The sequence below is a fragment of the Archocentrus centrarchus genome, chromosome 13 (genome assembly GCF_007364275.1).
Source record: "Archocentrus centrarchus isolate MPI-CPG fArcCen1 chromosome 13, fArcCen1, whole genome shotgun sequence".
NCBI classification, from domain to species: domain Eukaryota; kingdom Metazoa; phylum Chordata; class Actinopteri; order Cichliformes; family Cichlidae; genus Archocentrus; species Archocentrus centrarchus.
The window spans coordinates 11892750-11917121 of record NC_044358.1 but is presented as its reverse complement, the minus strand read 5'-3'; the positions used below and the strand labels follow the sequence as shown (position 1 = coordinate 11917121).

The following is a 24372-nucleotide window of genomic DNA, read 5'->3' as shown; positions in this document are numbered from 1 at the left end:
TTGCTAAACTGTATCCATTTTATGATTTTAAGTCTTTAAATATGTCTGAGACCATCACAGACATGTGTGGGGAAAGAAGCGAATCCCAGAATGTGTGAGATAAATCTGGGTCTTTTGTGAGTGCAGATTATTTTATTGTGACATCCGGACTGCTATCAGGAGTCAGTATCTATTTTCTAAGAGTCCCACGTCTGAAAACTGGGTCAAAGGGAGGTTACAGATTACAGATGAAAGGTTACAAATGTAAGGGCCACATCTGAATTTTTTCTGCTTTCTGGCTGAAATTGTTCCACTGGAGCTGCTGCATTGTTGCCCCTTCAGACCTTTAAGTCTCAGCGTGTTATCGGTGGATAAACTCTAATCAGTTTCCTTCATGAGAAGCCTGGAATGAATGTGAGCACTATCAGTGAGGTCTCCTGATTACTGCGGGAATGTATGAGTGACATTGTAGAGTCAGCCAGGTTAGTCATACCTGGAACAGCCTCTTGTATATGTATGCGTGTGTGTGTGTGGATGTGTGTGTGTGTGTGTGTGTGTGTGTGTGTGTAGCTGTGGAGACCATATCAGGTGGGTGCTTGCCTATCTTATCAAACCAAATGCTCTAAAGGGGCTGTTGTGTATGCAAGAACTGCCTTAGTTTCACACTCAGACTGTGGCCCAATTAGCATTTCTTTAAGGTACTGTGTGTGTGTGTGTGTGTGTGTGTGTGTGTGTGTGTGTGTGTGTGTGTGTGTGTGTGTGTGTTATATCTATAGAAATATGGAAATAAAATAAAGACTAATTATATTTTTTCCTTATTTTTTTAATGTTTCTTCTTAGAGAATCGTGTTCATGCCTGATTCATTCTTCTGTCTTTATAATGTTGCATGAGAAAAGATGCAGAAAGGGCCTCTTTCAGTCATAAACTTTTACTAAACTGTTTCATTGTTTTTCAGCCATTTTCTGAGCAGCAGACCTAACAGGAAAATAAATACCCTTCAAATCATTTTCTGTTTCCACTAATCTGAACTGTGAGCTGATTGTTGGTAATCAGTGTCGCCTCTTATTGTGGACTTTTCCCAGAAACCTTATTTCAGCCTCTTTCATTCTCAGGTACGATGTAAGACTCTGATGTGTCAAAATTACATGGTAATCTAGGCTCAATAAAGCCTGGATTTTACTGTCAGTGAGTTTCTTTGTGTTGAGTTTCTTTCTTAAAGGTGCACTTTAAAAGCTGCTGGCTGCAGTGCTGATGTCCCACCAGTGTGTGCACTTTGAATGGCTGTTGCCTGGTGCTGCATTCATGTGTTTGACCACTTACACCTGGACCACCTTTGTCACTCAAAGTTCCCCTAAAGTGCTCTGATTAGGTACATACACTCATCAGGCATAACATTATGACCACCTGCCTAATATTGTGTTGGTCCCCTTTTGCTGCCCTGACCCATCGAGGCATGGCCTCCACTGGACCCCTGAAGCTGTGCTGTGGCATCTGCACCAAGATGTCAGCAGCAGATCCTTTCAGTCCTGGAAGCTGTGAGGTGGAGCCTCCATGGATCAGACTGGTTTCTCCAGCACATCCCACAGATGCTCGATTGGACTGAGATCTGGGGAAGAGTCAACACCTCAAACTCGTTGTTGTGCTTCTCAAACATTCCTGACCGACTGACCACTACAGACTGGGAACACCCCACAGGAGCTGCAGTTTCGGAGATGCTCTGACCCAGTCATCTAGAAGTCACCTTTTAGCCCTCAAATCCTTATGCATGCCCATTTTTCCTGCTTTTAAAATCAACTTTGAGGACAAAATGTTCACTTGCTCACTGATATATCCCACCCACTAACAGGTGCCATGATGAAGAGCTAATCAGTGTTATTCACTGATTATGCCTGGGCAGTGTATTCTGTAGTAGGAGCTAAAAAACAGTGAATAGCACGTTCTAAAAACTATGAGGGTCCCCCAGTTCCTGCAATGCAGAAAACAGAAGGTCCCATCTCCAACGGTTTGGAGAAATATAAAAAGTTCCAGTGTTAAAAAATGGCCAGAACCATTAGTGTGGTCTAGATATTACTCAGCAGCCCAGTCTCACAGCAAAATATCATAAAGCAACAATGTATTTGTTTGTTTTCATACACACAAACTGTCATTTTTTTTACCCTCGACGTGGAACACAATCTTCTTTGAAGTCATTATTTGCAACATTTTCATATGCATGAATACGCTCTCTTATCCTCTCCATATTTTGCAAGTGATTCATCAGGTGTCCATCCATAAGCTGCTATTTTGTTGCCGTTTCTTGAAAAATCTCCTTTAACATACAGAAAATTATGTATTTAATTTCAGTTTGGGATAAAACCAAAAGGACTGGCCTGGCTGGGTGGAGCTCTCTGGAGTTTGGAGACACTGTAAAGCCTAAAAAGATAAATGCTGGGCTCCTGCTTTCCCCTGCTTTTGTTTTGTTGACTTGCTGACAGTTTTTCTTGTACAGGGTCAGAGGGAGGTCAGTAGTTTTTGGAGTGGTCCGGGTCTCACTCTGTGTGTGTGTGTGTGTGTGTGTGTGTGCGATGCCGCCCGGGCGGAGGGCCTGTGCAGAGGTCTGCTTTGAGGCTCTCAGTGTGATCCAGCCGTGTTTAGTCTACCGGTCCTACATGTCACACACCACAGTCATTTGGTCAGGAGCTGTTTCAACAAGGCGCTGCTATTCCTGCAGCACTGCCAAAGAGCCATGACTGATTGACCAGGACGAGTGCTGCCAATAACACCGCAGGGCCAAAAAATCATTCTAATCAATTTCTTTGTTGTAACTTTTGTTTCAGTGACTCGTTTTTAGAAATGTTTGTGCAAAAGTGAAGAATAAATCCTGCAAAATGTTCTTGAAAATTAGTCAAGCTTTATTCTGTCATACTTATTCAACTATAATAAAAGACAGGCAGAAGATTGATTTGAATATCCTTAAAGCCTTTGTGATTTTACAGTATTTTATCAGTGTGAAAGTCTGAGAGAGCCGCTGTCTGTTCTTCCATTTCTGTAACGTCTCCACAGAGTTTTTGGAAACAAGCAAAACTCTCTGTTTGATTTCCTTCATTAACAATGATGAAAAGACGAAGAGCAAACACACCATTTGTCCCCTCTTTAATAAGATAAAAAGAAACATGAATCAGCATGATCACACTTAAACCGAAAGAAACAAAAATAACACAAAACAATATATTATATCAGCACACTTTCAAAGTTGGAAAAGCAACACATCTTAAATAAAAGACATTTGGCATTGAAACTCAAACATGTTGCACAGAGGACATCGTGTGACCTGAAACATCTGCGTCCTCTGAATCATCCTTCAAAACATCCTCCGTACATCGATCTCTGATCAGCAGTCATTGGAAGAAAAGGCACTTTTTAGACATCGGGGGGGCCTTTTGACCCACTGTTACTACTGAGCTGACCCACTGACAGTTTAAGGAGGGCATTCCTATTGTTGTAACACACACACACACACACACACACACTATCAGCCCACCTGGCCAGTGGCAGCTCTATAGTGCAAAGTACTGTATGTAAATCCTCCAATAGTGCATCTCTCCTCCCCCCCGCTGTTAGTAACTGACAGAACTCCTCCGTGCACCTCACCAGCCGACTGTTATTCAAACTGTTACAGTCTGTGTAAAAGGCACACACTTAAAAAGCTTCATGTAGTAATAAAAGGAAACATTTTTGCTCATCTGAAACACAGCACATTTATTTTTACCACAGTTGCTTTGCATCTTTCCTCGTCTCCCCAGATTTTCCTTTTTTCTGCTTTTTTTTTTTTTGTTACTTCGTTTCACTCTGTGCCCCGGCAGGAGCAAAATGGGGTTTTTTTTCTTCATATCAACCAAAAGAATTAAAACAATAAACTTTTTTTTTTTCTTTTTTTTTTTTTTGGAAAGTACAGAGTTCATGAGCTACACGTGAAATTGACAGACGCCCGATCTGACAGACGGGACAGATCACGGTGTGAAAACAAAAAAAATGACCAATGTTGTAACACACTCACAATAAAATGAAGTGAACTGTCTCCAGTTGCAGTAACACCCGCCTGAAGCAGTAACCTGAAACTTTCCTCTGGATACAAACCAAACCTCACACTGGGGTTGTAACTGGTCGACACAGCACAATACAAGATATATTAAAATTTCTCCCTTCATAAATAAATGCAAATATCCTTTCGCCCCTCCTCATTACCTCTATTTACATATGATACAAAACTCATTTTTGCCACACACAACTCTCAGGATTGGACTTTAACTTACACACGGACCAGTCAGATGGCTTCATCATGAGCTGAGCCCTCTTACTGTCTCCTCTGGCCTCCGTGTAACCGCTGAGTCTCCTTGTTTGACAGAGACGGGAAAAGGGAAAAAAAAGTGTCCTGTAGTCCCTCCAAACACGGCAGCCATTTTAGATGTGAGTCTCTGTGAAGTCCAGAGAGGCAGAGGGACCAAAAGAGTGTGATAGCAAATGCACTGGTGTCCATTTTAATAGAAGTCTCCATCTTGGCTTTCGTCTGCCGACAGGTTTGTGTGTGTGCGTGTGTGTGGGAGTTGCTAAAAGTCCATATTAGGAGGCATTGAGCACTGAGCGGCTGTAGAGCGTTTGGTAGTAAGCGCCTGAGTCCATTGTGGTCGGCCCCGGGCTGTCATAGATCTGCTTGGCTGCTACGGGCGAGCCCCCGGTGTAGCTGTTGTAGGTCATCAGCTGGTCCTGGTAGGATTTGAGGTCCATCTTTTGCTCGTTGGACATGAGGTTGGTGATGGAGAATGGATGGTTGAAGTTGTAGTGGGGGTCGAGGGACTTGAGGGGGTCGCTCTGTATGTCCATGTGTTGGTGCATGACACTTGGCAGGAGGTGGGAGCTACTGGCTAGTGTCTGGGAGTGAAGGAGTGGGTTGGAAGAAGAGGACGTGCCAGTGAGGGACATGGAGGATGGAGAGATGGAAGATGAGGTGGTGGAGGGGGCCGGCAGGGAGACGGGTGGGTTGTGGAGGTGTGAGGAGGACAGTGGAGGGCATTCCAGTGGAACCAGGGTGTTTCGGGAATGAGGCTGGTCATCTGAAGATCCCGGATGGGAGTTATCTGAGTGGGTGGAGTCTGCTCCCTCTGATCCACCTGCAGGGCTGCGATCCTCCACCAAGTGATCGACACTGTGGACTACCTTACCGGAGCCCCCATCCTGGTTCTTGGCTGCTTTTTTTGCAGCCTTTTCCTCAATCTTGAAGCGTTTCTGCCGTCTCAGGTAGCAGCCGTTCTCAAACATGTTGCCTGACTGCGGGTGGAGAGTCCAGTAAGAGCCTTTGCCTGGCTTGTCTGGCGAGCGCGCCACCTTCACAAAGCAGTCATTGAAGGAGAGGGAATGGCGGATGGAGTTCTGCCAGCGCTGCTGGTTCTCACGGTAGTACGGGAACAGGTTCATGATCCACTGGTAAATCTCATTCAGGGTTAGCATCTTGCTGCCGCTCTGCTGGATGGCCATGGTGATGAGGGAGATGTAGGAGTACGGCGGCTTGGCGTGGGTCATGGGGCGTCGGAAGGGCTTAGGGTTAATCTCCTTTGCCCCCGCTCGGTTCAGAGTTGCAGGAGAGGTGTAGCCCAGCTGACTCATGGACGGGCCCATGTCCTGGTAGTGGGACAGAGAGCTCAGGGAGCCTGGAGCAGCAGGGCCCAGCTGAGTTAGAGAGCCCGAGGTGAGGGTTGGGGCCACCGGGGAGAGGGACATGTGGCTGGGAGCGGAGCCCATTGAGGCCAGTGGTGAACTGCTGATGCTGGTGGGGGGATAAGACATGTTCATACCAGCGGGCGACACAGTGGCTGGGTTCAGGTTGATGTAGCTATTGATGGTGCTCATGGAGCCCATGGTGCCCAGACCAGAGTTCATACTTGTAGGAGATGAATACATCTGGAGTAAAAGAGGAAAACAGCAACATCCAGTTAGTTTCAAAGTGAATCCACAAGAGAAATTATAAAGTACAAGTAAATATAAAAATAAAATAATAATCTCATTTTGATCTAAAGTTTTTAAGAAAAACTTATGTTGGAAATAACTGATTTAAATTTCTTGAGTAAAAATAAAATAAAATAAAATGTGAAAGCGGCTCGACTCCCAGTGTTAAAAGTTACTTTTTATCAATACACAATGAAGCTCTCAGTGTGCTGAGAGGGGACATGGATTTCACACAGCGATGTTAACCTGAAAATGCGTAAAAAGCGCGTCACGGTGCCTCTCGGTTCAGACGGCCTCCTCCACCGCTGCCACGGAAAAAACAAGCTGTCCACTATTTGTACTAAAGTGGACGAGTGTTATTATTTACAGGTCTTTTTTAAAATGTGGAATAAAGTCACATTTTCATTATGATCGTAATCTGAATCCTGAAAGACTCGCCGATATTTAATTTTTAAGGATGGGGGAAAAAAAAAAACGAAATCTGCGGCTGATAAAAGACAGACTATCTCGGTTTGGTTAATTATTATCAAACCCTTTCTTCTCGGTAATTTAATCAGGCCGGGCTGAGGTGCGAACTGCTGCTGATGGAATTAACTCTTAATTGAATTAAGGAGGAAAAACTCGTTTCATTTACACTTGAATCGTCGCAAGACTGAAGCGGCTGCAGAGGCGCGAAGGATAAAGGCCTGAGTGGGAGAACATCTGCTTAAAAAAATCATCTGATTCTCAAGAAACATTCATTATTACATTCGTTAAATTATGGTTGAATTATAATTAAGATTAAGTATTTATTTTGTGGAGAGAGCGTACTTCTCGGTGATTTCTTTTTCTTCCTTGTGTTATTTTCTTTTCTTTCTTTCTTTTTTTTTTTTTTTTGGTTTACTATAACAACTAAAAAATTATTGAGATATTAAAATTCTTTATATTTTCACACTTAAAGTTTTTGGACAGTTTTGTCCGGATTCCGACGTGATTATTAATCCAAACTGGTTGTTTTTATTCTTACCACAATGTAATAATATTTCGATATTAATTTGAGTTTTGATGTATTTTTATAAGATTGTTTTTTTAATATATCACAGGATTACAGCTGCTCTTGATTCAGAGCTCCGCTGTTGAAGCGAACATCTCTCTCTGTCTCTTATAATTTCCAAAAACAAACACGGAGACTTGGTTAATATTTACAACGACAGGGAATAAAAATAGTGGGATTTATTTGTAGTTACTGTTTTCATGTGTTCGCGTGTCATTACCTCGCTGGCCTCGGTGTAGTAAGTATTCCACTCTTCCATCTTCACAGAACTCAACATCCCAAAGAAAAGTCTTCAGAAGAGAAGAATGTATCTGCGGCTGAATGTTTCTGAATAATAAAAATAATTCCTCCTAAACGCTGGCAGCTTTCGGGAGGAAAATCCAAACACAAAGTTGCCTCCTTTATGCGCGGAGTCTTAAATGCGTAAAAATGAAAAGTGATGGGACTCTGCTCCGGAGAACAGGTAGGTCAGTGTTTCTTAGCTGTCAGTAATCCATTGTTTCCCGGCATTAATCGTGTTCTGGCTCAGCAGACTTCTTCTGGCTTCTTCTCGCGGCCCGTTTTCTTTTTCTGTTGTTGTTTTTGTTGCTTTTCCTGCTCACCGGGCCCTCGGGACGCAGCGTGTGAGAGACGGACGCGCACCTTGGAAATACAGTAGAGGAACCTGGACGCCCTCCTCTTATAAGGCTCCGTACGGCCCCGCCCCGCTCTGCCTTTTGAATTGCGCGTTTATGATGTAGGAAGGGCCCGGCAAAAAGGGCAGACGTAGCCCCCTGGCGTGCTGGAGATTGGCCCTGAGGTGCTGCTGGCGATGACCAGCCGAGCAAGTGTATCACTGCTCCAAAGCTGCGCGCACCTTCTGTTTCTGAGCCGCTCAGAAAAGTTCCTAAAAATTAAATATCAAAAACATTTTTAATCTGCAGCAATAAAATATAAATAATGTTCTGCATAAATGCGCTTCATGGAAACCCCCCCAAAACTTGCTCATTTCAGTTGATTTTACTTTGAAAAATACACACACACACACACACACTTTTAACGGTGACCGACTCTTTGATAGTGACAGATTTTCAGGACAGCCGCAAATAAATGGAAACTTGTCAGAAGATCTGAGAACATCAGATTCCTCCGTTTCTTCAGAATCATCGCCACGATTTAAAAATAATAATAACGAGGAAAAAACGCACCTGACCAAGTAGCGTACAAAGACAGATCATTAATAGTTGAATAACGATGGCTCATGTGCGTACTGGGCTCGTTTGAATGTGAGAGGTCTCCTCTCCCTGGGAACTTTGTTGGAGAGCTCCTCTTTCTCAGAGGAGGCCCGTCGCTCCAAAGAAATACATGATGCAGCCTAATACGCGGGCCGGCTCCTGTGTTGTGGAATACACATCAGGCCTCGCTGCAGACGGAGGCCTGTGAATGTCAATGCTTATGCTTAACGGCAGTCAATCGAGATGTAATTGATGCGCAGGCGGGAGGTCGACGGGATTAAACTGCGCGATAAGAGCCCGTGGAAATCACAGGAAGGAAGTGGCCTGTTAGTGCGCAGATGCAACAATATGCAGCGTGTTAAAGATTCAGTGGCGCAAAGTTTCTTGGACACGGTGAGTTTCCAGCGATGACAGTTCTCTGTGGGCGCCGTGTCCCTCAGGGAAACAGCGTTATGTCCTTACAGGGAGACGAGTGGGAGCGATTCAGGTCACCCTGCACATGTAGTTAATCAGATGCTCTGCATGCCATCACCTGTCAAAGACTCGCAGATTAGCGCCTGTTTGCAAAGTCAAATCCATTTACAGGTGAAATGAAGTCACACCTGCACGTCTGTAATGATGCAGCCAAACCTGGAAGAGATTATTTTTCTGTGGATAAAATATTCAGAAATTCTACACTGACCCGTTTCAGGTCAGGACCCATAAAAAGATCCAGATGTCAATTTGACGTTCTTGTGATTTTAAAGGTGAAGTGTGCGCAGCGAGTTTTGGGGATTTTTCTCTTTAACATAACGAGTTTGGATCTCATCCACAAGGTTTTCCTCCGGTTCACGAAGGAAACGATCCAAACTGTTTTTACCCCAAAACTTCAGCTGTCAGTTACTGTGTCTCAGAAAAACGAGACGAACGAAAACGTTTCTGCTGATCGGTTATTTGGTGCCCTTCAATGCCCGCAGGAAATTTGATATCCGATGTTGATTATGGACATGTTTGTAGTGTCGCGGCCTCTCTGTCCTCTTCAATGTAAGAATCACAAATATATCCTCCTAAAATAGCCAATCCAACAAACACAACCTGTTTACCTGATCTCAGCTCATACAGCTGCTCTTTTTTTTTTTTTTGCTGCCTTTAATAAACACCTTTGATCGGACCTTTTCAGAGCCCACTCTCTATCTCTCTCTCTGTGGGCTGCTTTTCATCCCAGTGGCTCTGCCATCACCCATTAACACCTCTATAATTGCTTTAACAATAGCTGTAATGAGCTGACACTAATGGAGAAAACAGCACACCGGCCTGACTGCAGCACGATGACCGGGGATGGGGAGGGACATTTAAAGCCCCCCCACTTTAAAAAAACGGGAGGATTCATCAGGACCGCATCATTTTATTCAAACTGAAAAGTTTCATATTCGTTTTTAAAAACCAGGCAAAGGCAGCTCCTGACTGTTTGACAGTCTGAAGCGCGTCAGTTTTCTATTTTAAAGGCATCCAAGGATTACTGACGCGACAGGCTGGAGGCCTAACGGGTCTGACTAAAGAGCCCACAGCCAGAGACGCGGGCAGCCGCTGCTCCTTCAAGCACTCACGGAGCAACAGCGCCATCCTGTGGAGCTTAAAAACACGAGAGTCGCACTTAAAGCCTCTGCATTTGGGTTCTGTTAGGAATAACATAAATAAAGGAGATGAGTTATTGCTGAAATTTCACAGACTGACTGCTGTTACACTAAAATATGGGGCCAGTATGACTTTTCTTTTTTTAAGATGAATTAAAAGTGAAGTTTAGCTATAAACAAGTATAGAGGCAAATCTTTCAAACTAAACTAGAAATTACACATTTTCAGCGTTCCTGCTGATAAACACCAACAGATGATAAATAAAACCAAACGTGTTTGTTGCCAGGCAAAAAAGTGAGATGGTTCAATTCAATTTTATTTATATAGCGCCAAATCAAAACAAGCAGTCGCCTCAAGGGCCTTTGTATTGTGGGTAAAGAAGGATCAGGAAGTTAAAGTTTTAAGCCTAATTTTAAAAATAGAGAGGGCTAGTGTCTGTGGGATGGCCTGGGAAACACCTTCATCTCCTCCCAGGAAGAGCTGGAAGCAGTGGCTGGAAGGAGGGAGGTCACTGCTCAGATGGTTACCCCTGCAAGCTGGGCCCAGATAATCAGAGAAAGGATGGATGGATGGAGGTATGTGCACCAATTATATGAAAACTCCTTAATAGGTTTGAGTTAAGTATTTAAATAAAACAGAATAGATGGGAGACAGATCAGGTGATCAGGTGACCCTGAACCCTCCCTTAGTTATGCTGCTGTAGGCCTAGGCTGCTGGGGGGTTCCCATGATGCACCAAGTGTTTCTTTTCATTCACCTCTGTTTATACCCCACTCTGCATTTAATCATTAGTTATTATTAATCTGTGACTCTCATCCACAGCATCTTTTTTCCCCCTCTCCCTCCCCCCCAGTGTTGCCAAGTGCTGCTCATAGGGGCCCATTTAGATTGTTGGGTTTTCCCTGTATTATTGGAGGGTCTTTACCTGACAATATAAGGTGCCTCGAGGTGACTTATTGTGATTTGAGGCCTTATAAATACACTTGAACTCAGCTGAATAAGTGAGTGCCTTCCTCAACATTAAAGCTGGTTTCTGTTCCTCACCTGCAGGTAACAGCTGTAGATACTGAGGCCACGAGTCACAAAACGCAAGAGCCTGAAGAGAAAAGGTCAGGATGATCTCAAAGCTGGGAGTACCGATACTAAACCTCTTATTTCAGTTATATGTGAAGAATCAACCAAATAAATAATTTTAGCCGACTACCAGCCACATGTTTTTAGATTCTAGCAGGAGGATGGTGAGCCGTTCAGTTTATATGAAGTTTTCCTCATAAATAAGACAAAAAGCTCGATATCTGCAGTAAAACCTACAAAACAAACAAAGAGAAGAACATGTTTCCATCCCATTTATTCCTGGTTTCTATGTTGTACATTAAGCTGCAATAAAACTTGACAGATCTACAAAAAAGTCACATAATGAAAAGAAACTCGACACAGAGGGAGGATTCAAATAAAACATCGACGGGCCGGTCGGCTTCACGAAGGCTTCAGATAAAAACAGAAGCGGTCGGGCGGTGATCCAAAGGAAGCAGGTTCAGGTTAATCATTGAAGACAATAAAAAGAAGCCACTGCACTCCTAACTTCCCCTGAGGTTCCCAGACACACAAACAGATGGTAAACATTTTAAAAGGCACTTAATAAGGGATTGCATGACGTATCAGTGCATATTATACTTTTACATTTCTCCACATCAGGCCTGATCTGTGGGATATTTTTGTAAAGCGGACCTATTATGCTTTTTCTGATTTTCTGTCATATATATATGCTGTTATAAAGGTGGATGATTATAGGAAGAATAGCTAGAATTCCAAAACATAAGGTCAGTGTATGTACAGGTAATCCAGGCGACCCTGAAGTTCAGCCTCCAAACTGTTTCACGATTTTTTTTCTATTGTTGGTTCTGTATGATGTCAAACACAGGGCATATCCCAAATATGGTCATTTCAAATACACAGCCGCATGCATCTGCTCTTTAAGCCTTCTGTTTGCCACAGACAGCCAATCAGAAGAAAGACGGCTTAAAGGGCGAGAAGCTGAAACGGCTCGTTTCATACAGGATGAACTGGAGGGGCTGCATCACGGCCCAGTCTGAGATTAACTGGGATTATTTCGAACCATGAATCATGCAAAGCTACTCCAGCAAAGACAAAGCATAAAAATACGGAGCTGGAAATGAGCATAATAGGTCCCCTTTAAAACATGTAAGTGCTAGATAAGGATCTGCTGAAGACAATAGATTGTACATATCAGTAGAACACGTGTGCCTGTTAACTGTAGCGGCTTAATGAAGAGAACCCGCTGGTTAAAACCTGGCCGAGAAATAATGAAATATATATCTTCCATAAAACATTTACATCTATAAACATCAGTTTGGGCATAAAATTACCTTTGGTTTGTCTGTGCGTCTGTACTGTCGAGTACTCGCTGCACATAAAGAGAGAATCCCCCAAAAAACACACTCATTAAAACGTCTGATTGTTCAATTTAGGAACATGAAATCCCTGCATATTTATGTCTCTATCGAATAAAGTCTGAAATGTAGCAAATGGGAGCATAAACACATTAGACACACGTATGTTTAACCACACTGGTTTCAAATGCCATGACTGGACAATAGAAACAAAGATCTCTGCTTTTCAGTGGATTCTCACTTCAAAAAAAAAAAAAAAGTTTAATAAATGATACGCAATTATTTTAATACCATACTTTAAACTGTTGCATGTATTATGTCTAAGGATTGCACGTGTACTATTACCGTTCTTTACAGTATATAACATTTAACATTCTAGTATAAAATATAATCCTAGGCCTATTAATAGATATCTTTTAATATACATTCGGGGTAAAACGTAGGCTGGGCTGATCTCGTGTGAAAGCAACATTTAAATACAGTCAAACACTGAGTTTGTGCGGCTGCTCGACGCGCTGACAGATTAACTGGTTGTGTCTACACAGCAAAACATTCTCCTTTCTCTGAGTCAGTCTGCCAGCTTCATTCCAAGCTGACAGAAACAACAGGAGGCGCACAGAGAAACGTCTCCACCGCCATTCTGGCCACACTTAATGTGGCTCTGATGTTTTAATGGAGATTTTAAAAAGGAAAAATCTGTGCAAAAGGACACAGATTCAGTCACATAAACAAATAAAAAAAAAAGTCAGCTGCAGGTACATTTCCTCATCACTGTCAGTGTCGTGTCAGTTGATACTGTAAAAGTAATCTGTAGAAGCAGAAAATATTTCCTTTGACGAAGCATCTGCAGAGGATATGGCATTTTTTCCAAGACAGTTAACTCTCAACTTTTCATCAACAAGAAAAAGAAACAAAACAGCCGTGGCCGCTGTTTAGATATACTTTGAGATATATATATATATATATATATATATATGTATGTTTTCCCTGCACAAAGCTCAGCGTATGGGCATCCTATTGTAGCTAAACCATGGCTGATTTATGCACAAGATGTCCTTTGGCGTGTGTGCTGTGACAGACTGAGTTATAGCAAAAATGAGAGCTATCAATCGCTCCATCCTTTGTCGAGGAGCAGCGTTCCCTTCACCAAACAGGCTTCAGTGCCTAGAACCTCACCAGCGAGCGGACGCGAAAGCAAAAAGCAAACAGAGAGCAGGTCAACCTGTAAAGTGTGTCACCACCATCTCTGCATCCTTTGCACTTTTGTAGCCACAGCACTGACACTAAAGGACCCCCTGTGCTTAATGAGGGGGGGACGCAGGGGGGCACCAGACAAAGCTGCATTACACATCGCGTCGGGATGATGTGGAAATTTGTTTCTGCCACTGAAAAGGAGAGAAAAAAAAAATCAAGTTAATAACTCAAAATTTCGAGTTATGGATGGCAATTTTTTTCCAGCGGCAGAAAGAAGCTTCCACAGTATGAGAGGTCTATAATCTATATCCATCTGCTAGTGTGAATCTGAGGCTTGTTTCATTAACACAACTATTGCCAACTCTAAAGCAGCAGCCACTGTCCAGCTTGTGATTCCTCCTGAACATCTGATTCCAGCGTCACATCATTAGGGACATTTTACATTACGTGACTGGTTTTAGAGAACTGTCTGGGAACGGTGGTGGTGACATCCACCAACATCTGTGCTGTTTCCTGTAGTGAAAAATTTGCATTCAACTGTTTTACAGCATTGCTGAAAGTGAGCGTGCAATGTGCAGGATGCACAGAAATTTAATTTCGCAGGCTCACTATGCAGTGGCAAAGTCAGTGTTTGCTTAGAGAAACACACGATGTGTGCAGGCAGTCGTTGCCACTTTCTGATTGGGCCTGATTAAAGCGGGCTGTGAGGAGGAGTTTAACTTGCTTAATGGATGTTTTGTGATTTGTGGGTTGCTGTGTTGCTTCTCTTCTGGGTCTCTCAGCTGTCCAGGGGAGACATCTGTTCTGGTCTGGGATACGACAACAGAAAGCAAACACATGAAAATAAAATTAGAACATTCGGCCAGAGCCTCTTCATGAGGCAATTTAGTCTCATTTTGTGTCCCAGTTTATCCAGCTACCCAGTAATTATATAAACATAAAACACAAGTGCTTTCTTCTAAATTTTCTTCACAAAGGTCAGATGTCTGTGGACCTGCCTGTTGCTGTGTTGGGTCCTTGCTGCCAATGAAGCCACCATCACGTCTCTCTCTCTTTCTTGACAGTCACATCCCCACTTCCGCTTCCGCTTCCAGCTCCGGCTCCAGCTGTTGCTGCTGCTGTTCCACTCGCAGAGCCTGATGTAGCTGCAGCTCCAGGTCCTGTACTGGCTCCAGATGCAGCAGCTGATGCAGCTCCCGCTCCGCTCGATCCTGAACCGGCTGCGCCAGTTCCCAGGATGGTGGAGATCTCCCCCTGCATGAACGCCCATGGGGGACTGTTGGGAGAGGTGTCCAACGGACAGCGCTCTCCGCTGGGGCAGTACACTTCACCATCGCCCCGCCGACTCTGGATGTACACTCTGGTGCACGGGAAGCAAAACCTACATTTGGTGGATGCAGAAACATGTAGAGATTTTTAGGGACACCAACAGCTATTAAATATACATTTATACCCAATTACCCTAACTAAAAAAACTTCAGTCTATAAAATATAAAAAGCAATAAACACAAAGTTTAAATAACTAACATGGTCTGACTAAAAGATTTAAAAAAAAAAAAAAAAAAAAAAAAAAAAAGCAATTTGCTGAAGTAAGACTCAAGAGATCGTTTCAGGATACTTACAGGACAATACTATGTTAGAAGGTCAGAATGAATGGCAAACATACAAACCTGTGCCCTGGCACTGATGGACATTGAACAAAGTGGGTGTCTTCGAGTCTCTCATGACATAAGGTGCAGGACAGATTGTTTCCAGCTGAATGGCTGTTATTGGCAGATGCTGATGCCAGCTCAGAGGCACCGCTGTGGGGTAACGCTGCTGCAGCTGTGGTAGCTGCCTCTGCTGAGGCGCTGGATCCTAGGGGCTCCCCTCCAGATCTTGCAGTTAGGGGGCGCGGCTGCCTGGCTGGAGAAGATGCAGGCTTGGGGCTCGTCTGGCTTACGCCTCCAGCCATGGAGAACGATGAAGAGGCCAGGTTTGTACTCTTGCTGGTACTGCTGCCAGCTACAACGGTGTGGGTCTGCGTCTTGGGCTGGTTCTGGGAGGAACTGAGCTCTCTCTCCAGCTCTGGAGTGATAAAAGGGGCAATCCCCATCCCTATCCCCAGCTGTCTGCGGCTCATCTCGGCCAGCACCGGGGCCGGGAAGATCATAGGGCTGCTCATAGGGGCTGTCCTGGCCGTCAGACCTGCGGGCATCCCTGCAAGTAGCCCAGGGGGAAGCCCTGCGATACTCTGAGTCACTAGATTGGGAGGAATGGCAGCGCCAATCATGGGTCTCCGGCTGCCGCTGGGGCTCTGACGGTTAACTTCTTGGGGCGGCTGGCCGTCACGATGCAGCCCGTTAGGCGGTACACGAATAGTTGACCCAGTGATTTCTCCTCTTCCTCCCCTGTCGAAGCGGTCCGAGTGCGGCCTGCCTCCGTCTCCCGCCGCCTCTCCCCGGGCTGATGTGCCGTGTTTATTGGGCGAGGGACCAGGTGACCTGACGTTACCGTCCTGCATGCCGTGAGTTCGCTTCAGCTGGCGGGCACTTGCTATCAGGAACTCAATCTGGTTAGCTCCCTCGTAGTTCACGCAGCCACGGCAGACCACCTCACTGAAGTCCCACACCACGGTCCATGGCATCTTTGGCAGGTCGCACAGGTAGCACCACTGGCGCCTGGAGGAGGAGGGGGACGACATGGCTGGCCGAGCTAACCTGAGCGTGTTCAGAGAGCCTGCTAACGTGCTAGCACAGGTTAGCTGCGTTAACCTACTTAGCCTCGACAGGTGCACGCCCTCTTTGCTACCGACTTTCTCCCCTAAAGGGCTTCACACAGCTTTAAAATAATGTTACGCATTCTACAGATATGAAATCGGCTCAAACCTTTTAGTTGTTCGCCGCTGATTTTAATATTTTTGTTTTGTTTGCCAACTTCGGCCTACTCTTCTCCGCTGCCAACTGCTTTCCAGACGTGCGCTGGAACGTTACGTAACCATGCGAGGTGCATTGTGGGTGTTTGAGTTTACTTATTCCGTGATGTCAACGGAAGTATTTGCATCGAGCCTCGTCATGGAACTACAGCAAAAACTGGCACGGAAGTGAAATAATTAAAGGTCACAGGCCAGTTTTTGTCAACACACGTGCGTCCCACACAAGCCATGCTTTTTGAAATAGAAACTTTAAATTTCGGTAGTTTGATCGTATTTTAAAATAAAAAATGCCGAAAAATAATAGATCGTCCTTGTCGAGCGAAGATGAAGCGAACGCTCCTGCTGCAGAGTCAGCGGTAAACCCGGCAGAATCCGGTAAGTTAGAGGCTGCATGAAGTTGGTGTGAGCTGATGTGTTAGTAGTTACATTAGAGCAGATTCATAAAGGCTTAGAAATACGTAGTAGCCAGAGGAGGGTAAAGAGTACAGTAGGCTAGGATTAATGAGTGTATTTGCACCAAATATGTGTTTTATAGGTAACGCCGAAGAGAAGAAAGTTAATATCCATACTCCACGTAATCCCAAACGGCACCGCGCACGCAGCTGTTCATTTTTGTTTTTTGTGTGTTTTTTGGATCCACAGATCAGGCTACAAAGTATCAGTGTCCTCCTGACTTTGTGACTTTCTGCCATGAGCCCTGCAGCAGCACTCTAGCAGAAAACCTCCGGAAGAGCAAAAATGAGTTATGGCTCATTAAAGCTCCTGCCAGCTTCGATCCTAAATGGTGGGTACAGTCTGATCTTACCTGTATCTGTACCTGTAAGTGTACTTTCACGGGACATTTTATCTTTTGTTCTGCAGACATTTCAGTGAGTTAAACAATTTTCTCTTGCACTTTTTGCATCAGTCCATGTTGAATCATGGTTTAAGCATGCTGTAGGCCAGTTTTTACTCAAAAAATCAAACCTTGATGTTAAGTGTCCAAAAAAATTATTGTCCTATCTCTAAACTACCATTTATTTTAAAAGTGATGTAAAAATTGGTCATATCACAAATGCCTACGTGAACCATGTCATGAATGTTCAGAGCCGTTCGAGCACTGAAACAGCTTTGTTGAAGGTGACCGGTGATCTCACATCAGAGTCAGGTGATAGTGCCGCCCTGATTCAGCTGGACCTCAGTGGTGCTTTTGATACTGTAGGTCAGGGCTGTCAGACTCAGTCACAGGACGGGACAAAATTGTAGACACAGTCTGAGTCACGGGCCGAACAGGATTAAAAAATGTTTTTTAAATTAGCAATATGAATTTGAATGGCCAGAATACAGCAACCTTTTTCTTCAACACATTAAATCAAATATAAAAATTATATTTTTCTTCAAAAATAACATCAGGAAAAATAAAAATATTTCAAGCTAATGAAAAGTAGCAAATTTTTCAGGTAAAACTGTGATGTGAATTTCTGCACTTTGTAGTCGGAAAAACGCTGCGTAAACCGGGCAGTGTGTCCGGCTTATCAGCAAAAAGCGCAGCTGCAAACACAGCGGTGGAGACACGTAATCACACGGTCCCTACGTCCCTGAAGCTGCAGGTTTAACGCATTAAGATGCTTCACTGGGGCGCAGAGAAAGGCCGACTCACACAGACACCTTTCATCCGGAGCCCTGCTGAGACTTTTCCTTCACTTTCTATGAACTGACAGATTTCCTCAGGCAGCTCATCGCACCTGTGATGCTATTTCCTCCAGAAATAGCTTCTGAATTTGGTGACGTGCCTGGTCACGCAAGTCCGAAACTGCCAGTGACTTAAACCTTTGCTTCTCATAAAGTTCCCTGTCTGTGTTATGACGCATTCTGTCTTCAGGACTTTGCTGCACAGCGTTTCCTGCTGTGTGAAGCAGTGATGCGCTGTCAGCTCACCTGTGCAGGTCTCTGTCTGCATCTTCGCCTGCATCTGTCCCACTAATCCTCACTTTTCCCTGCACATCGCAGGTGAGGAAAAGAGACAGACACTTTACCTCTGCTGTTGTTTTTTTGGCCACAGCAGCTTTATTGACAGTGTAGGTTATGACAGGATAGCGGGAGAAGAGATGGGAGAAGACATGCGGCACAGGGCCACAGCGCCCTGACTGATGTTTTTATCTGCTGATCACTGATCAATGTGTCATTGGCACCAGAAAAACGGGATAGTGCACAGGTCTTGGCCTGCGCAGCAGCTGTTGCAGTGCATTGTGGGATTTATAGTATAAGTGGTGGGAGCACGGGCCATAAATAATAGCTATATGAAATCATCTTGCGGGCCTTAATAAATTATATCCGGCCCGCGGGCCTTGAGTGTGACACGTGCTGGAGGTCGTACTAAATTAAGGACAGGACTTTCTCTGTGTCTGTCTGTCAGTTTTTCCCTGTTTCTTTTGGGATCCCTCAGGGTTTCATCCTGGGACCAGTCCTCTTCTGTTTGTATCTGCTTCTACTTGTTATGTTATTAGAAGTAATATCTCTTATCATTTCTATGCTGATGACTTGCAGCTATACCTTCCACTAAAGTCTCACGATTCGCTACAGCCTCTGCTGGATTGTTTTGTAGATATTAAAGGTAAAGGTGTCTAATAAGTTCCTCTAGCTAAAAAGTGACAAAACTGAGGTCATCATCTTTTGTCCTTCCAGACCTAGGAGGGTTTTTGCCAGCAGTTTAGGTCATCTCAGCCCATATTTAAAGTCTCATGCGAAACACCTTGGTGTTATTTTGCCTCAGAACTTTGCTTTGACAAACAAATTTATTCTGTTGTCAAAAATGGCTATTACCAGCTGAGAGCTATTGCCAAACTCAAAACTTTTCTGTCTTCTTATGATCAGGAAAGAGTCGTCTGTGCCTTATTCCCTCATGTCTGGATTACTGTAATTCCTTATACTTAGGTCTCCCCCCCCGTCTTGTTTGCAGATGGTGCAGAATTCCACAGTAAGACCGCTGACCAGTGCTAAAAAAAAAATATGAGCACATCTCTCCAGTCCTGGCCTCGCTGCATTGGTAGAATTCAGTTTAAGATGTTACTGATTGTTTTAAAAAGTCTTAATGGGCAGGGTCAGATTATATTACATTATATTATATCTCATTAATCAGCTCCACTGGCTAAGATCTCTTGCATGTCCCAAGGTCACACCTTAACAGAAAGGTGACAGAGCCTTTCTGTCCCCCCCAGCTCACTCATTTCTCATTTGTTACGTCTGTAACTCTGTAAGTCCTCTGCTGTCCTCTGGTTGCTGCTGTTATGAGTGCTTATTGTTGAAGGCTTCTTAGTTCTGCATTCTGTGTATCTACTTTTTACTTTTTTTTAATGCACTTATATGCCTGTGTGTGGACATGCTTCATACAGCACTTTGTGCACTGAAAGCTGAGTTAAAATGTGCTTTATAAATAGGCTTTACTCAGTTCATAAAGGGAGTACAAACTTTTTTTGTTTTGTTTGTGAGAGTTAATCGTGTTTAACAGCAGCGTCTCTTCTATGGCACAGCTCAATGAAATAACTGTGATACTGGTTGTCTCTGGAGCTTGAAAAAGCATAACAATATCTAAAATGTGCAGACATTAGCTGACCCATCATAAAAATCTCATCATACATCATGTTTTTGTACTAAAGCCACCTTAAACTATCACATAATGAAGAATGTGACAGTTTAAGAAGAAAGATTCATTCAGTATGAAGTAAAGAAACGTGTAAACTTCTCCCAGTGTGCTTTAAATGATGCTTTACTCGCTTTTTCTCCTTCCATCCAGCTTCAGTGGCATCAGGGTATCCCTCTCTGGCCTGCAGAGCCTGAAGGTTCCTACTGCTGCTCCAGGTGGAGCCAAGACTGGGAAGGGGCAGCAAACCTATAACATCCTGGCATCCAACCACGCTATCCCAGAACTTCATCTGCTCACCAGCGGCAAGCAGGCGTCAGATGGCATGGTTGTTGGTCCTGCTTTTTCAGGTCTGCTGAATGTGTGCGAGAGCTACAGCAGCACCAATCAGGCCCCTCAGGTCATCCCTGCTGCTCCAGTGCCCTCCATACCGCCTGGACTCAAACAGCGATTCCAGCCCTTTGGCAGCAAGACCCCCACTCTGACCTGCGTGGCAGAGAATGAGGTGGACGGAGCTGCCTTCGGGCCCTCCTCCACAACTCTACGACCTCTGGTAGTCAAGCGATTTATAGAAGTGGGTCAGGTAAAACATGAGCGGGAGGAGGAGGAAGAGGAAGGGAGGAAAAAGAAGAAGAAGAAAAAGAAGGAAAAGCAGATAAAAACAGAGCAAATAGAGGATGTGGTGACCGTGAAAGAGGAACCGATAGATGAAATTCAGGAAGATGCAACCCCGCCCTTCCAGGAGGGCGAGTATTTGGTGGAGAAGAGGAAGAAGAAGAAGAAAAAGAGGGACAGGGAGCGAGAGGAGGTGGAGGAAGGACTGGAGCCCAGTGTGACGGTGAAGGAGGAAGAGGTACCTGTGAAATGCGAACCTATAGACTCGTTCTTTGATGAAGTGGAGGGCTCAGGGAAGAGGAAGAAGAAGAAGAAGAAACTCAAAACTGATGATGATTAGTCTGCTATCAGTTTGTATTAGAAGTTTTAGTTTTGTTTATTTTTGACCGGATGAATATACATAAGAGACTGTCTACTGCTTAAATACTTCAGCTTTATTGTTGCCAAGACGATGGCAAAGTGTTGCTTCATTTCATTTTGGGCTCACAAAGACAGTTTAACTCAGAGCGACTGTGTGCAGCCACAGCGCTGATAACGGTGTGTCCTCACACAGCCAGCATCGCTGGTTTGGAACCAGAGCAGATCCCAGGGTGGACAGTGAGACAGTAGAGTTAGCATTTGTTGTTTTTGTAAAGGTTGTGAGGCAAGTATTGGAGACATTTTACTCCAGGAAAACAAATGTTATCAAGTAAATTCCAAACATGATTAAAGGAAGTGAAAATGAGAAAAACGCCGTGTTTTTGTCCTGCTGCAAGTGAACGGCAGCGTTTCGTCGTGACGTCATCCTGACAGAATAACTCACGTTTGTGTTTAACTCAGCACTGCGACTTTGACACTCTGCTATCATTACACTGTATCCAGTTTACTGAGGGGTAGTTTTCTAACAATCTCTGTGATGTCAGGCAAAAAAAAAAAATCAATCTGTTCTACGAAATATGTTCAGAATGAACAGGGAAGTAGTAGATGTTACAGTCCGCTGTATATTAGGCTCTGTTATTTTGTTCTAAATATCCTGAAGAAATAAAATGGTTTAACTTGATACATTTTTTTTTATTGGGACTGATTGATTTATTTTTCTGTTATGGTGCATCAGTACGGACCCAGAAAATGTGATGTCTTCACACATAAACTCCAATTGTGCAGGAACATTTTCAAGCTCTGTTTAATCACATTTAAAGAATATTGTGCATAAACTATTGTCATATTGTCAGCCTGTATTCCTGGAGTTTATAAAGCTTCAGCTGCACTGCCAGCTGAGGATGTTATACACAGTTGTGACAGGGAGAGGGCGCCACAGTCCGGAGAGTCGTCTGCAGCCTTTGAACAACCTCTGAGCTTCTAATCTACATGCTGCTGTTTCTTTTAACTAATGTAACACGGAGGTGCCGTTGCTGTGCGGACGCACAGAGAGGCCATTCATAACTTTTACCTTTTCTGACAGCAGCGACTCATCAGATCTGTGACACTCCTGTGAAAAACCTCAGTCCGTGCTCTGCATGCTCCCCTCCCTGCTCCCCTCTCCCTGCTCTGCACCGGAGTGTGGTCCTGTTTCTTAATGAGCTCAGGCACCTCTGGTGCTATCACACTCTCACCATCTGTAGTAACCCCCCTGCACATGCTGCAAGCCTTACTGAGCCAGCCTCACGAGTGCATTAACATTTTTTTTAGTCTTTCTCAGACCTAAAATCATAAACTCGAGGTATAAAATGTCACCTTGACACAAGAAGGAATATTTTTAGCATGCTTTCCACTGAGCGTATTTGACGTGACTTGCCATCATGTCATCAGGTTTGTGGTGTGGCAGGCAGTCATTAGAGCAAAGAGCCGCAGATGTCAGATGCTGGCTAAAATGTTTTTCTCGGAGTTGCAGATAATGCCAGATTTCTGTGTATCCTCACAGGTATGTTGAATGTGTGTGTGAGCTCCTGCGCCTCAGAGCTTTCAGGCTTGAGTGCCTGAGTGCATGTGCCCGTGCTGCTGAGAGAGGGTGTGTGCAGCTGTCTGAGCTAAAGGTCAATGAAACGAAAAATCATTTTTACTGCGTTGGCTAAAATATACAAAAAATTTTTCTGTTGTTTTTAGCATTTTTAAACTACAGAAATCTTGCATCATCGGTTGGTTCCAGATTTATGGAAATCCAATGACAGTTGACATCTCGGAGCGCAGTAGCTGACCAAGTCGATATTTCCCAAAATGCCTCTCTTTAAGAAACGTTGCCTCGGGACTGTGGGATGGCTCTCATTGTGTTTCCAGACCTCTGATTAGGAGCCCTGCTTCAAGTGACTATTAAAAGAACTGTGACCTTAAGGTGTGCTCAGACTTGTAGCTATTTCTGCATGAACTTTTAAAGCTTTCAAACTGCTCTAACATTTCTCTGCTTGCTCAAAGGCAGCCAGCAAACTGTACATTAGCTGCAGCCGGCTCGCAAACATATGCACTAAATGTGTGTGTGTGTGTGTGTGTGTGTTTGTGTCTGAGGTTTGTTGACCACCACTGACTCCTCCAGGTCCTACTTCATTTTTGCAGTCTCTGTGACTGTGGAAAGGCAAAATAAAAGCAGAAAGAAATGATTTGCAAATGCTTAAAGCCAATAATTCACAGGAACAATAACACATCACACGGTAACGGTGAGAAACATTGTTTCTTGGAAAATAATTTTAATTTAGTTCCAGCTACGTGTTTAAATTATTACAACAATACAACCATGGGAGCATTTGCTGTGGTTTTGAAAGCTGTTGTAATGTGCACAGTATTTATTTTTGCGTTGTTAGGCTGAAACATGAAAGAACCATCATCTGTTTGGTGGTCTCTCTCCTCTTAGACTTGTCTAAGATTTGTGATTCAGGAGTGCAGTTTGGATCCAGAGAAGGCGACTGCTCCATCTTTTTTATATAAATTCCTTTCTCCTTTCGTGGTAGAGTTTTGTATTTGCAGCAGTGGGCCGTGTTCACTGTGTGCTGATGTTGGATTTAAAGTGGTCCTGAGTCCTTGTGAAGATTGTAGTGCTGCACCAGCTGAGGACCTGAAGGACTGTCATCCCTACAGAGATTTCTCTGGTTTTTCTGAGTCTGTGAATGATATCAGGACGTTAGGTCTCACTCATGATGAAATCCCCATATGTGGTGAACCCCACCCCATCGTTCCTACCGCCACACCCGGCCTGTAAGGGATGCAGGGTCGTGGCACCAATTTTTACACTGCAGCATCTTTGGAAACTGGTTGGAAAATGAAATGAAGTGAAACTATAAATTCTCAGGATAAAAACTGTTTTGTTTTGATATATTTTTTTACCAGAATGCCATCACCATGGTAACTTTATTTATTGCTTAACTGATGCTCAGAATTATACCAGAGTTTCAAAACAAAAGCTCTCAGTTATAGTTTGTCAGCATGCTTAAGATACCAGATTTTCCATTCAGCTTTTTTTTAGCCAGTTTACCTCCATTTTTTTTTTCAGACCAGGTCCAGCAGTAACAACAATCCCACTGCAATTTCTCCAGAAACTGTACGGTATAGTTATCATTCTTCCAGAACCTTCGCACCCATCTAGTCCTGCATCATTTGTCGCAGAAACACAGTTCAGAGCTTGATGATGCAAACATATATTTCATCACTCAGTCAGTGATGTTCATTACACGGTCCCGCAGGAGCATCCTGTTTGATTACATTCAAACACAATTCCAATACAGTACTCCCAATTAAAATACACAGATCCTTTTAAAAGAGGGAACACTTTAACATAGTGTAGCTGCATTAACTCTACTACGCAAGCTGAATCAAGCATCAGCCAGTTTCTAGGCA

The 24372-nt window shown here is 43.9% G+C and overlaps 3 protein-coding genes and 1 long non-coding RNA gene across 6 annotated transcripts; 1 reads left to right on the top strand and 3 right to left on the bottom strand.

The window, feature by feature from the left end:
* Positions 1–3743: 3743 nt before the first annotated feature.
* foxa3 (forkhead box A3) lies at positions 3744–7630 on the bottom strand. Its single transcript, XM_030744688.1, has 2 exons — positions 7213–7630; positions 3744–5914 (listed from the first exon to the last, which is right to left on the bottom strand). Exons 1-2 carry the CDS (start codon positions 7267–7269, stop codon positions 4580–4582), a joined length of 1392 nt encoding a protein of 463 aa, XP_030600548.1. The 5' UTR covers positions 7270–7630; the 3' UTR covers positions 3744–4579.
* A 3520-nt stretch (positions 7631–11150) lies between these two features.
* irf2bp1 (interferon regulatory factor 2 binding protein 1) lies at positions 11151–16398 on the bottom strand. 3 transcript variants are annotated; one of them, XM_030744017.1, is made up of 4 exons: positions 15492–16398; positions 15094–15215; positions 14422–14804; positions 11151–14232 (listed from the first exon to the last, which is right to left on the bottom strand). In XM_030744017.1, exons 1-3 carry the CDS (start codon positions 16104–16106, stop codon positions 14462–14464), a joined length of 1080 nt encoding a protein of 359 aa, XP_030599877.1. In that variant the 5' UTR covers positions 16107–16398; the 3' UTR covers positions 11151–14232; positions 14422–14461. The 3 variants fall into 3 exon arrangements, with proteins under 3 accessions (XP_030599877.1, XP_030599876.1, XP_030599875.1); XM_030744016.1 differs by having other exon boundaries at positions 14418–14804; positions 15094–16396; XM_030744015.1 differs by having other exon boundaries at positions 15094–16395.
* A 29-nt stretch (positions 16399–16427) lies between these two features.
* polr1g (RNA polymerase I subunit G) lies at positions 16428–21610 on the top strand. Its single transcript, XM_030744018.1, has 3 exons — positions 16428–16712; positions 16980–17121; positions 20110–21610. The coding sequence occupies exons 1-3, from the start codon at positions 16625–16627 to the stop codon at positions 20909–20911; spliced, it is 1032 nt and encodes a 343-aa protein (XP_030599878.1). The 5' UTR covers positions 16428–16624; the 3' UTR covers positions 20912–21610.
* A 1598-nt stretch (positions 21611–23208) lies between these two features.
* Positions 23209–23827, bottom strand: LOC115789961 (uncharacterized). The gene is made up of 2 exons (XR_004020750.1): positions 23719–23827; positions 23209–23639 (listed from the first exon to the last, which is right to left on the bottom strand). It is a non-coding gene; the product is annotated as an uncharacterized LOC115789961 (long non-coding RNA).
* Between the last annotated feature and the right edge of the window lie 545 nt (positions 23828–24372).

Excerpts from the sequence above, each read along its gene's own strand:
- foxa3 (XM_030744688.1), bottom strand. The coding sequence starts at position 7,269 with ATGTTGAGTTCTGTGAAGATGGAAGAGTGGAATACTTACTACACCGAG. Across the intron at positions 5,915-7,212 it reads ACTACACCGAGGCCAGCGAG|ATGTATTCATCTCCTACAAG; the intron begins GTAATGACACGC and ends CTTTTACTCCAG.
- irf2bp1 (XM_030744016.1), bottom strand. The coding sequence starts at position 16,106 with ATGTCGTCCCCCTCCTCCTCCAGGCGCCAGTGGTGCTACCTGTGCGAC. Across the intron at positions 14,805-15,093 it reads CCATCAGTGCCAGGGCACAG|GTTTTGCTTCCCGTGCACCA; the intron begins GTTTGTATGTTT and ends CACCAAATGTAG.
- polr1g (XM_030744018.1), top strand. The coding sequence starts at position 16,625 with ATGCCGAAAAATAATAGATCGTCCTTGTCGAGCGAAGATGAAGCGAAC. Across the intron at positions 16,713-16,979 it reads GGTAAACCCGGCAGAATCCG|ATCAGGCTACAAAGTATCAG; the intron begins GTAAGTTAGAGG and ends TTGGATCCACAG. Across the intron at positions 17,122-20,109 it reads GCCAGCTTCGATCCTAAATG|CTTCAGTGGCATCAGGGTAT; the intron begins GTGGGTACAGTC and ends CCTTCCATCCAG.